Genomic DNA, 14,139 nt, shown 5'->3' on the forward strand with positions numbered 1-14,139 from the left:
TCTGCCTCCCACACTGACATTTTCCCTTTCTGGATGAAATGAACACAATAAATACAAAAACAGAAGAGAACAGCTCTCAACTGGGCACTTATCTGAAAACATGGCTTGGTAACCAGTATAGCAGAAGGGCATTTAGTTTGATGTTCAATAACAGCATCTGGAGTGGCAGCAAAGAAGTTCCAAGTGTGTGCGTCTGTATGTACCTGTACGCATGAAGCATAAGTGTGACATACAATGCCTACAAGTACTAAACACTTTGGTATACTGGCCATATGTTGGACTGTTCTTGCCAGTTGATCCCTTAGGTAAAGAATACTGCATCCTATAAAATTATTAGGTGGGGCACAAATCTCTTGAGGTCAAACAAAAATTGAAGTGTTGCCTTTTCTCCACAGAAGACCTCTGATTGTTGTGTCTTTCAGCTTTTCCCGGTTAGGGGTCGCCACAGCGGAACTTCAGTCCGCTAATGACTGGCAGTTGATTTTTACGTACCGAGTTGCCAGCTCTGCCGCACAGCCTTCAACGAAGGTACGCCCATTCACGCATGTCTCCACACAGAAGACGCTCTAGCTGAGAATCGAACCGGACAACGTCTTACTGCGAGGCGACAATGCTACCGCAGCACCTGATATTCCAGTAATTTCATAATTATGGAATTAAAGATGGGAAGATCTCATTTTCTTTTTGTTTTTTAAATTAATTTTTTTAACCTCTATTCAAGATGACCATCTGAAGACACTGATGCCTCTCCTTCTCCCCAGCTCCCTCTTCTGACCAATCAATTTATCCTCCCCAGAATGAGGCAGCCTGAGGTTACAAGTGGTGGGGAAATGGTGAGAAGATCAAGGCATCCTAACTCAGCACCACCTGCCTCAACTGCAGTTTTTTTTTTATATACATCTTAAACTTCCTTGAGGAGAAGGGTATATAAAGACGCAAACACACAGTGATGATCACTTCCACCTATGATGCACACACATCTGCTTTCCTATCTGCACACATACTTGAGAGAAATTAATGCTATTCTCAAATCTCTGAAGAGTAGCACTGTACCACAAAAAGCCACAACTTCCCACATGGATAGACAAGTTGGTCACTGGCCACTCAGGCCTACACTTCCCTGGCTGGCCCTCCAGTTCCCATGTTATCAGTTGACCCAGGGTGGCTAGCATCATAGGTTTAAGACCTGCCTCGTGACAAACAGGTGGCTAGGAATTTTCCATTTTTAGTAGAGACTCTGGCAGAAAAATACTACATAAAACCTCATTAAAAATGATATAGTAGGTGAACAATAGTTGCTGTAAAAGAATATGGAACTGCACAGTACAATATCACTTACTTGAATGCATTAGGAAACCACATTTACCTGTAGCTAGGAGGATGGGATGGTACCCTGCTGGGCTCCATGCCTGATTAGCAGTCCTTTCTATTTCTTTTAACTTCATCTCCTTCTACAGCCTGAAAGAAATGAACAGAATGTGTTCCATCTCAAATATATTCATAACAGAATGAAACTTAATGCTTACTTAAACATACACAGAGTACCTACTGCTTCAGCCAATAGCAAAAGAAAAACAGTACTGCAGCCATTTGTCCTAATAAAATAAAACTATAGTCTTGCCTTGATTAACGCACTATAATTTGACAAAAAAAAGTGTTAACAGAATATTTTGACTTGTATGCATTTTTAATATCCCTAACCCAGTTTTCTAGTTTAACTGCTCTTCCATGGCTCATGTTGGTCTGCATTTTAACAGTTATACATATTCTAATATCCGTACAGCACTAGAAATTGTGATGTAGTTAGGTACAGTGACTTGGCTAACAGTTACCCAAGATCAACTTTTACACCACTATAACTGCATAGTTATGTCTTTGGTTTACAATCAGATAAATACTTTTAAGAGTTACAAAGCAACTAACAGCAGCAACATATTTTAGACTTCACGAGTTATGCACTCTGAACTGTGATGGAAATACTGAAAAATGCAGGTGCTGTGATACTGTGGTTGTCAATTAAGAAAATGGGTCATAATTTGGTTGTTTTTCAAGTTCCCCAAATAAACTACATTATGCTTATCTCACGATCCATTCATTTTCTGATTATCCACAAAATTCAAATAAAAGTCATGGGGGCAAAGGCTTTATCCAAGCACTCAGTGTACACAAGTACATATACATGAACACACACACACACACACGCCAAACGCGTGCACATGCACACACACAGACAATAAACCTGTGGGCAAATTGGAAGATTACTAAGTCAACTACAACCCTGTGGAAACTGAAGAAATGGTATAGTGTAAATTTTGAGACAAAATACACATTTGTCAAATTAAATGCAAACTCCATTTTAGCAGTTTCTTTGTACTATCAATCTCAAATGCTCAGCAATTTAATCATAGGACCATGTCAAGAGGTAATTTATGCAAGTACAGAAGCAGCCTTCAAAGCATAAATGTATAATGTCACTACTATAGGTTAGGGGGTTGTCAAAAATCTGAGGTCCAAAATGTTTTAAAAAGTGCAGTTGTGCCCACTTACCATAACTGTTGACATTTGAGTAGATCAATATTGCAGCACTGACCCTTGGGTCTTCCTGCTGTGCAGAAGCTTGCAACAATCCCATTTCCAGAGTCATAGCTTCTTCCCAAGCCGACTGATGTCCAATGACTGACATTTGGACATCAGGGTATATGAAGGGTGTCTGTCAGTGACATCTTCAGATCTTTCTTAGCCAAAAAAAAAAAGAATCAGTTTAATGCCAGAGGACAGCACAAACTCCTCAGCTATCTGGTTTTGGTTGAGAATGCAAAGGAGAAGGTCAAAGGGATTATAAGTAGAAACAGTAACTGCGATATCCCCTACAAAGTTTTAGGGTAGGAGTGTGGGAAAATGTACTGTAATATTGATATACGCAATCATTTACAATTATGTTAAGTGGGACACAACTGTACTAAGCTTTTTGTAGTCAATGTTGCTGTACTGATCCTTGCGAAATCCCCAAAGTTATCCTGTAGGTGGAGGTAATTACTGTAAGTTTAGGATATTTTGTAGGATGGCAGAAGCAAATCACACCCTGACCCTGGAGACCTGTCCTAATTTGCAGTGTTTTGAAAGATATGAACAGAATTCCAAGTGGGTGCCTCTAGGATGGTTTGAATGCCAGCTCCTTTAAGGAAGGCAGTGGTGGTTGCACCATGCCTGCTGGAATAGGATCTAATGTGGCCAGGTAAAGGCTTTCCATGGCACAGGTAACAGAACTTGATGCTGTTTGCAATCCATTTAGAAATCAATTATTTTGAGACAGGCTTGCCCTGTCTGTCCTCAGTGAAGGATACCAACATCTGGTCCTCTCTGTACATTTTGTTCTGTCCAGGTAGAACCTGATTTGTCTGTGGACATCCAGTGAGTGGAGAATTCTTTCCCCTTTAATGTGTGGATTTGGAAAGAAAACTGGCAGATGGACAGCCTGGTTAAGGCTATGTTCTGAAACTACCTTGTCCAAAAATGATGCGTTTGTTCTAGGGGTTACCCTGTCCCTGCAGAAAACAGTAAAATACACTATACACTACAGCTTGCCATTCAGAGAATCTTCTAGCTGATGTGACAGCTATAAGGAAGGAGGTCTTCCAGGCGAGTATATTGACAGGAGTAGTAGCAGCTAGTTCAAAGGGTACCAGGGTTAGTTTTTCCATCACAGTTTAGATCCATGTGGGAATGGGGTCCCTTCTGTGAGGTCTCAAGTGAATCGCCTCTTTTTTCATGTGGGGGTGAGGGAACAGTGGTGGAGTAATCTGCAAGCAAGCTGAGATAGCAGAAGCAGGCACATTTCTGATGGAACAAGAAAGGCCCTGTTCAAAGAGGTGTGAAAGGTAAAGCAGTACTGAACTGTTGTCTGTTTGAGGTGATCTAGTGTGTTGGCCATGACATCAGGTGGAAAATCTCTTTCATTTTGCAGTGTATGATTTTTTTCTGATGTTAAGGTTTCTTGCCTCCTTTAAAATAGATAGTACCTCTTTGGGGCAAGGCATCAAGGTGGGTGTCATGAGCCAATATTCCAGGCAGCTAGATGGAGAGATATCAGGTTGGGTTGGAGGATTGATCCTTTAATTTGGGTGAGAAAAGGTCTATGTCCTTAGAGAGAATCAGAGCCTCCCCACACGGAGGGCGTGGAGGACAGAGAGCCAATGATGTCTAAGCCAGAAAGGGGCTAAGAGTATCATGTTTGGCCTGTTGGTCCTGATCTTTGTAAGTATCCTGGGAATCAACAGTAAGGGGGAAAAGCATACAGGAACCAGTGAGAGTCCATGCAAAGGAGAAAGCATGCATTTTCCATGTTCCCTCCTGTTATGTTCTGGAGCAGGATCTCAGAAGCTGTTTGCTGTGTAGAGGGGCAAAAAAATGCCTATGGAGGGGAAGCACTACTCAGTAGTGAGATCCAGAAAGACCTCTCTTTTCCATTTGTTTGGGTTTAGTATATCCCTACTCAGGAGTCCACTAGAAGAATGCTGTAGCCTGTGATGTATGATGCTATGAGGGTAAGCCCCAAGTCTTGACCCAACATCCAGATCTTTCCGGTAAGACTGCACAGTAGGTAAGATAAGGCCCCTCCCAGTTCATGTACCACATGACTGTGAAGTCATTAGTTCAACTTTGCAGAGTCCCTGGCTTAAATGCTGTCGGAAAGCTTTTATGGTTAGGAAGACCACCAGCATCTCCTTTAGGTTGATGTAGAACTTCTACTGTTGTGGGGACCAAATGCCCTGCACCCTCAGTTTGCTCCCCAAGCCATGTCCTAGCTGTCCATAGTGATGATCTTGTCTGCCTCAGGGTAAGTGAAAGCTGCCCCTGGGCTCTCTTGTATGGTGTCCTCAGTTCCTTTTTGAGGCATGTGAGCAATGGTAAGAGAGTTTCTAGTGACTGGGAGTGCTGCTCCCAGACATTTTTTTGAAACTATTAGAATTTCCTCATGTGTAACTTTTGCTAAAGAGACCATGAAAATACATGATGCCGTGTATCCTATCCTAAAGATCCTTAAGAATTCGCTGTCCAAGATAACTTGTTTTTGGAGTAGGTTGTTCAAATAATCCATCAGGAAAAGAAGCTTGTCAGGAAGGAGAAATGCTTTCTGTTGGAATGAGTCTATCAGAGCCCCCAAAATTAGGATCCTTATTAGGGGGATCCCCGGAGATTTCTATATATTTAAGGCATGGCCCACCTTTTGGAAACAGTCTACCAAGATGGAGAGGGCATTCAGTGTCTCTGCGGTAGATCTTCTTCAGATGAGACAGTGTAAGTAGGGATAGATGTGTACTTCTAGTATTTTGTACTGTGCTATTAGCGGGGCAAGATATTTTGTAAAACTATCAGAGCAGTAGAGAGACCAAATGCTAAGGCATAAAACTGAAAGTGGGAGCCTGAGGCTATGAATTGTAGGCATGATTTGTGACTGATTGCTATAGGAACATGAAAGTAAGAGTCCTTTAAGTTGATTGTGACCATGGAGATGCCCTGGAAATCACTGGTAGCAGCTTTGTTAAAGTAAGCATCTTGAATTTTGGCATGTAGAGGAATGTTAAGCTTTGAAAGATCAAGGATAGGTCTCGAGTTTTACTCTTTCCTTGGGACCAGGAAAATCCTTAAATAAAAGCATTTTACCTCTTGACTGAGGGTACTCGCTGTATGGACCCTTGTTGAAGTAAATCTCTGATAATGGGGGTAAAAGGTTCTCTTGTTCCTTTGTAGGTCCTAGTATGACCAAAAAAGGGGTGGGATTTCCCTATATTGGATATAGTATCCCTTTTCTATAATGCTGAGGATCCACTGATCCCTTGCTATGTGATTCCACTGACTTAGGAATAGGGAAAGTCTTCCTGCCAGGTGTCCAGGAGGGGGGGGGGGTAGCATATATTCATATCTGTTCTCTGTGGTGGCACCTGACCTTTGTGGCTGTTCTGTTTGCCACCTTCTGGACTGCCTTGGTCTCTCTCCACAGGACAGCCTCCCCTAGTCTTCTCTGAATGGAAAAGGCCCCGGTTTAGAGAAGCAGTTTCTACTGTACCTTGCAGTTGGAGATGAGTAAAACTCTGACAGTTTCTGTTTGCCTTTTTGGCTAGCTTCTTGAAGACTCATTCAGCTAGAATTCCAAACAGGAACAATTTTTTTACTTTGTCGGATAGTAGCACAGTTCTGAGCCATGCATTTCTGCAGATAACAGAACCTGTGGCAGCTGCTCTGCAAGCATCCAAGGCATCATAGCCACATTTCAAAGAGTTTCTGGCTACCTGTAAAGCTTTCTAGCTATGGCCTGCATGTCATTGAACAAGGTTCCGTCTGCCATAACACCATGTTTGCTATAATTTTATCTTGGAGCAATTGCATATATTTCATCATATGGAACTGGCAATTTAAAGCTCTCATGGCAAGGGTGCAGAGGTACAAGTTTTCTTACCCAACATATCCAGTAGTCTTCAGAAAAAAGGTGCTTAAAAGGGATTAAAACTCTATCACCCACAGTGTCAGATGAAGAGTGGACAAGTGGGGATGGATGAAAGACCCCTTGTCTGGTGTGAGTAGGTCCGCCCTGTGAGGTAACTTGTAATGACTACCCTGCAGAAAAAGAGTGAACCAATGTTGTCTGGGTCAAAAGGAAGTCACCAGCAAGATTTTAGGAGCATCCTGTTGTCTTGAACAGGACCTTCAGAATGAGAGGAGGGGGAGGGAAGGCATAAAGAAACATCCCCTTCCAAGAAAAAGAGAGGGTGTCCACCTTCCAGACTGGAGGACATGGAGGTCTGATGAAAATAGAGGAAGGTGTCTATTCAGAGGACAGGCGAAGAGATCTACTTGAGGAGTACCCCACTGGTGGAAAATGTCCACAGAAACACATCCCTGTGAAGCCTCCACTTGTGGAATTGTGTTATGGACATGCTCAGAGAATCTGCCACTATGTTCTGAACTAAGGAAGGGTCACCAGATACTGAACAGCTAGATCCCAAACCTGAAAAGCTAATCTGCACAGGAGAGAAGACCTTGCCCCCCCCCCCTTGCTTGTTGATATATCATGTCACTGTGGTATTGTCTGTGAGAATTCTGAGGGTCCCTGGAAGGAAGAGAGAATTAAAGTCCCGAAGAGCAAGAAAAAGAGCTCTGATCTCTCTGCCGCTGATGTGGTCTTTCTTTTGCTGAAGAGACCAAAAGCCCTGCAATTTCAGAGGGCTGAAGGAGGCCCCCATCCCACATCCGAGGAATCTGTAAAAAGATCCTAAGAGGGGACTGGAGGTTGAAAAGGCAGCCTGAGGGACAACTGCTGAATCCACCAGTGAAGTTCAGCTAGAGACATGGAAAAAGAGGTACTAGAAAATCTAAAAGATGAGAATGTTGAAGCCAAACTGATTTTAGAAACCAATAAAGCTTTCTCATATGCAGCTTGACCAGAGGAAGCATGCGAATGGTGGAAGCCATGTAACCCAGGACCCCAAAAAACTTCCTGGCTGTCACTAAAGCCAGAGGAAGAAGGGATTGAAAGAAAATAAAGAGTTAATGCCTTGGGAGGCATCAGAGATGCTAGCACTGGAACAGTCCGAAGTCTGCAGCCTAGAAAAACATGATCCCGGGAAGCAGTCAGGAATGATTTTTGGAAGTTTACAGTAAACCACAGGCTTTGCAGAAGGCAAATAGCAATGTGTAGACGCTGAAGTAAAATCTCTGGAGAAGAGACTTGAATAAGCAGGTTGTCCAGGTAAGGGAAGATCTGTATTCCTCTCAATCTGCAGAAAGCAATCATCTTACATTAAAGTACTCTAAGTTCCTTCACATAAATCCCAGTAATCCTGCAAAGTTAGTCACATTCCCCGCAGACAAGCCAGTGTTTTTTTTTTCTGTTACTCAAATTCAATTAATTAGAACAGGTTTTACATCAACAAACATCTTTCAATGAAAAAGAAGCAAACTGTCATGTCTAGCATTTTGACTGACTGCAATCCTCAATGGTTAAAAAAAGTGAAGAAAATGCCTCACTCTTGGGACAAGAAATATGAACAACGTCAATACTGATGGAGGAATAAAAGCCCAAAATCCAGGGCAGACTAACTATTGTTCTTATAAATCTATAAAGTTGCTATAATAATAGGTTTTGTATTAGAATGCATTTTCTGAAGTGTATGAAGTCTAAAACTTAAAATGCCTGCCATTACTTAGTCACTTCATTCCTCAATGATTTCCTAGAAAAACACAAAATTTTACATGGAACAGACCAAAAGTATGAGACAAAAATACGGACAGTTGAGCGATATCTCAAGGGATAGGGCAAGCAAAATCAGACATGTTCTACAAAATCAGGGACAGCAAAAATTTAGCCATCCCCCAATCATCCAAATGATTTAGTTGTCTGCTAGTGACAAAAAAAAAAAAAAAAAAATGAACACCTCATGCCATCGCCAACCTTTCTAATCACAGTGGTCATCTCAGTTTTGAATTGCTCTGTCCCACACACGATCTAAATGATTCTGGGTAGATCATGGGAGGGATGAGCAGGAGGCCACTAAACTGAATAGTCAAAAACTGTCAGATTGCTTCCCTTGGGTGTCGCTCTCACCTCTCTGGTAGGTGCACTTTTATGCTATGAATTTCTTTGTTTATTTTATTTTAGTAAAAAAATAAGTGAGAGCAGCAACCCAGGCAGCCACCTACTTGCTCAATGCCCAGGGCCGTTCTTGTCTACACTACACAGGTTAACTTCTCCCAGTCAACTCAAACATGTAGATTTTGAAACGTTGTGGAAGCATCTCCATATTATATTTGCTTAGATCCTAAGCCATGCTGCTAGCAATTCTCAGGAACAGATTTTGTATAAATGAAGCACAAGGGTGCACATTTACATACATGCTCACGCCTACGTGTACTCAGGCGCATTCTGGGACACACTTACTAAAGTAAGGATTTTGGGGTCACTCTTCTGAACAGACAGCTGCTCACTTCCAAATTAAAATAATACAGCTCTTTTGTGAGCCGAAAGCACAGACCATGATTTCACAAAGTGTGTGTGTGTGTGTGTGTGGGGGCACCTTTGGATGACAAATATGAAAGAAACATCTCAGCAGATAGGCAATAGGCAAATATGAAACTATTTTCAAATCATGCTCCTACAAAATTGTTTCCATGCACATAGCCTGTCATGAACGCATCCGGTACATGCATCTGCTTCCCAGGTTTACACACTGCATTAAACTCTGTGATCATATTTTTTTACATATTAATAGCACAGTTTGTTGCCCTGTGGGAGATTTACACAGAGATTTACTGAAAATAATCTGCAGCGATTTGTGATCAGACTCTAGAGTAACAGTGCCACAGATGCAGCAAGTGAATTTTTGACACAAAGAAACACTCACCAATATTTCTTTACTCATGCATATGTTTCTACTTCAGTCTAAGCTCTAGACCCCTGTGCATCTGGTTAAGCCATTCATAGTAGAATTGCACCAAAACCTAGATGACAGGCATCAAAGTAGAGAGTAACAACAGACAACATAAAATGTTACGGTCGGCGCTTCTGCAACAAGCTTTTCCAAAGTTTGCACATTGTTCTGAAAACTACAACCAATCCATATTATGCACTAGTTGCTTACCAAGTGGCCTGTAGTATTTAGTAAGTTAAGAATATGTCAGCTATGAAAATAATTAACCACTCCAAGGAAATGCATAAGATCAGTTTTATCCTGTACTTTCTGGATGTTTAACAGCACTTACTTAGTATCAATTTTCTGAAGATCTGGTTTCAAACTTTCAAAAGTCAGAAAGAGATCCATATACTTCACAGCAGATACATAGATATGACACCTCGCATTTCAGTCCTTCTCTTGTTACTCTGTCGAGTAACATAGTCTCACATCATGTTTTTGCCAAGTAGCACCCCATACTCTGCCTTGTACCAGATATTTGGTTAATTTTATGTACAGACTTAGGTTTGGACTTCGTGGCACGTTGCTCTTCGTGTGTAGACTTGGTTTCAGACAGACAGAACCTCCAGAAAATCAACTTCAAACCTCAAAGGAGCAACTCCCTCTACAGTCCACATTAGTAAGCACCTGGAACCATGGATTTGGACTTTCCAACCATCTTCAGCCAGGTTGAAATGGGCAACCTGAGACAATATAAACAACTGCCTCATGTATACTGACAACCACATAATTAAACAGACACAATGTCTGAAAGATGAAGTTATACAAAGTTATTGGAGGCAATGCTTTCGTATAAAGCCAACACAAATAAGCAGGTGGCCAGTACCTCACTAAACAAAGCACATACACTATTCACATTCATATGCTGAAGCTCTTATAAGCACCCTACCTAAACCGCAAAGGCCTCCTGAAGGTAATCTAAGAAACAACTACCCACAGCAACCTCACAAACACACAGCACATGTAGTACCCACTTTGAAACATACATCTAAGAGCCTCAATTATGCAGTTCAAAGGCCCAAAAGGCATGGAGATACCTTCAAACTTGATGTCATCATACCACACAATCCAAAATCATAATCATAGGTGACTCTATAGTGAGACACACCAATGCACCACTCACAATGTTGTGCAAGGACAGGGTCACAGTCAGTTGTCCATCGGGCACCAGGATTCACCACATTATACACGCACGTAAGTCTCTGCACTACTAGTGCACATAACACAGTCATAATACATGTGCATGTAAAGGATTTGAAACGTACCTCCTTTGTACTATATGAAAAGAGACATGATAGAACTCTCAGAATATATGTCTGAGGCTGGTATGAACCTAGCCTTGAGCAGCATTCTACCATGCCATAATTTAACAAAAGATTATTGATTTTGACAACTGGTTTTGCTTCTAGCATCACTTAAAGGGGTACAACATATCAGCCTAGGAAGAAATAGTAGACAGTCCTAACTGCATTGCCAGTGATGACATGCACCCCTCCCCCCAAGTCTTTCCTATATTGGCTAAAGCCCTATCCACCTCCATGGTGCTTTTATTTAGGCAACATCAGTCTTATAAAGCTTCCAGTATAACAAAACTGGATCCAGATAACATTAACATATTGCTTGCTCATCACTCCTTACCCTGGAAAGCACCAAAATATGCATCATCACAGAGATGGAGTTCAATGCCCATCACACATTCAGGACCACCACATTAGACTAAGGTACTAATGGCAACATTGTCTTCATATTTAAAAAACAAAAGTGGGCAGTTTTTCCTCCTCCAAAAAGTTCTGTCACTAGCAGTGTGCTCGAGGGTTCAGTTCACTGGCCACTCCTCTTTGGCATTTACTTCTCAGAGGACAAAGCTAATTTTAAGGCTTTGTGGTAATCCAAGTCTGTAGATGCATGCAAACATGATACCATCATAAACTCCCCAAAGGACATCATGAGCACATGAGGAACTTTTTTTCCAAACAAATAGCTAGTGTCAAAAACATGCACTAAAGCTAAATGCCAATTACTGTATAATCATATCCTTCTGCAAGCATTATTCCCCTTGTAACTATTACAATGACAACACACTCCTGAAAATTTGTCTAGTAGCAAGGGATCCGAGATCCTATTTAGACAATGAACTGCCCTTTGATCGCCATATATCCTCTATTGTAAAAAAGTCCCTTCTCATTACACTGCTTATATCTAAGGTAAAGTATCCAAGGATTTACCCATTCCACTATACCTAGCACTCATTAGGCCGATCAACTAGTACAATGCCCCTTTTACTATGAACCTGTCCAAACACTTGTCACAACTGGAATGACCATACCGCTTCCTCATTAAGAAAATCAAGGGTCTAAATCATAAAAACTATGCAAACCATCAATCTTCTCAGTATTATAAGGGCTACTAAGAGATTATGTCCATCTCATATATACAGCCTAAACAGACCTTATTACTGCCAGACCTATTTCACATTTGCAAGTCCAATAGTGGCATAAATAACCATTCAGTGGCTCTCTTCTGCAACATAAATAGGACAGGTATGTATCACAGAGAATTTCACTTCTATGGAATATACTTCCAATCCACATAAAGCAAAATACTTCTCTTACTCTGTTCAAACATAATTGGACAAATGGATGGGTAACTGCAAATTCAATCTTGTTTTACTACACTTATTCCTCACACAAATGGGGCAACATATAAAAATGTCCTAACATACCCCTGTTCTGTTCTGGGTTATTTGTAAACAAAATATAAGGGCTAACTACCACCTTGGGAATGTAAGGCTAGGCTTTTTAAGATCCTCACAGATCAACATCTTAGTAAGTACTTTAGAACCTATACATGTAAATTATCTACAATGTTCCCAACATCACGTATACCTTCAATTTCAGCTATAGATCTCTGAAATACCTCTGGCATTGAGAATATGCCAAAAGGTTACCTCTGAAATCTGTAGTTAACCAAGAGATCTGTTAAAGATCTTACATTTTTGAGCTAGCTTTATCAAGTTTAATCTACAGAAACATTGGTTTGTATCACAAACTAACCATAGTACTAGAACTAGGAATGTCAAAAATTAAAATAGAAATGCAGATTATTGTGGAAATCATCTGTACTTTCAAATCATACATCTATTTTTCTGGCTTCATTACAATCACCATGGTATTCATCCATTCAGTCCATTCAGCTTGCTTAACAATTACACCAAGACCCCATTCGTTTAAATTCATTTCCAGTGTGGTTTTCCCCTCTTGTAGAGCAGCAGATACTCTACTATGTGTAAGTTTCATAGGACTGCCCCTAAATCTTAATACAATACTCATCTTGTAAACAACTCGAGCCAGCAAAAAAAAGTCATACCTTTGTAAACTATTCTTTGAGTATACTCTAGACTGCTCTAGATTATTAGCTTCTGGTGGTTCCTGTTCAATATGAAAGAGACACAACAATATTCTTCAGACTGCTCATGAAAACATTTACATTAGCTCTGATATCTTTTGAACTGCCTCTTACAACATCCTTACTGCAATCATTCTTGTCAACAGTAACACTAGTTTGTTTTAAAAATAGTCAAGAAGTCTCCTGTTGAGATGCACTGTTTTGTGCTGATGTCATGTGATTTATTTTATGTTTTCAAGTTTTTCATAAGCTGGTGGCCAAGGATGAACACAGGATAGCAGCAGATTTCTTCAGCTCCACCAATTTCATTACATTGACAGGAATTAATTACTTAAAAAATTAATTTTTGAAGTAATTTTCTTTCTAAATTTGTTTGTTTTATATAGTTCTTGAACTATATCTAAAAAAGAAAGGAAATCTTAATAATATTCCTGTCAGAAATTACTTTGGAAATTTTCCTGTCAGTTTATCAGTCTGAAATGAGTTCCAGTAAGACAAATTCTCAAGACTCCAGCATCAAGAAAGAACTTCAGTCTCTGATAATTATAGTCCAGCAACTTACTGCTAAGATGGATAAAATGTATACTAAAATAGACACTTTCATAGAAAAAACTACAAAACAAATAGACTTGTTACATATGGACCTGCAACAACAGAAGATCCAGATGACAGGCATAGAAGAAGCTGTGAATAACATGGAAAATAGAATACAAGAAGAGGAAATCAACATTGAGTTTCTGCTGAAACAAAATACACATTTACAAACAAAGCTGGATGACCTGGAAAATAGATCTAGGCAATAACATTAGGATTTTTGGACTGCCAGAAAATATTGAAGGTAACAATATTACTTCTTTTTAACAACATGGCTCCCTAAAACTTTAGATTTACCAGAAGCATTCTCTTTTGGTATCGAAAGAGCACATAGATCTATAGCTAATACTAACTCTAACAAAAACTATCCTAGATCAGTTATAGTTAGATTTCTATCATCTTTTGATAAAGAGATGGTTCTTAAATCTGCTTGGGCTAAAGCTCCTGTTAAGATTAATGAAACAACTGTGCATTTTGACAATGACTATTCTTCCATGGTATTAGCTAAAAGAAAAGTTTTTCTGCCACTAATAAGGGAGCTTAAAAAAGCACAGTTTAAAACATACCTTCTGTTTCCTGCCAAGCTTAAAATCTTCATCCTGATGGTCCTAAAATTTTCGATGACCTAGACTCTGCTTTACTGTTTATCAAAAAAAATAAGATTTTGGAAAAA

At 40.2% G+C, this 14,139-nt stretch overlaps 1 protein-coding gene across 1 annotated transcript in view; it reads right to left on the reverse strand.

Annotated features, from left to right (window-relative positions):
- Positions 1–14,139, reverse strand: part of SEC31B (SEC31 homolog B, COPII coat complex component) — a 1,631,704-nt gene that overhangs the window by 1,553,110 nt on the left and 64,455 nt on the right. Inside the window, exon 2 of the mRNA XM_044055612.1 lies at positions 1,340–1,458. Coding sequence (XP_043911547.1) covers positions 1,340–1,445 — 106 coding nt within the window. The 5' untranslated portion in view covers positions 1,446–1,458. The remainder of the gene's footprint in view (positions 1–1,339; positions 1,459–14,139) is intronic.

The sequence above is a fragment of the Protopterus annectens genome, chromosome 14.part0 (genome assembly GCF_019279795.1).
Source record: "Protopterus annectens isolate FY-2018-M chromosome 14.part0, PAN1.0, whole genome shotgun sequence".
Taxonomy (NCBI): domain Eukaryota; kingdom Metazoa; phylum Chordata; order Ceratodontiformes; family Protopteridae; genus Protopterus; species Protopterus annectens.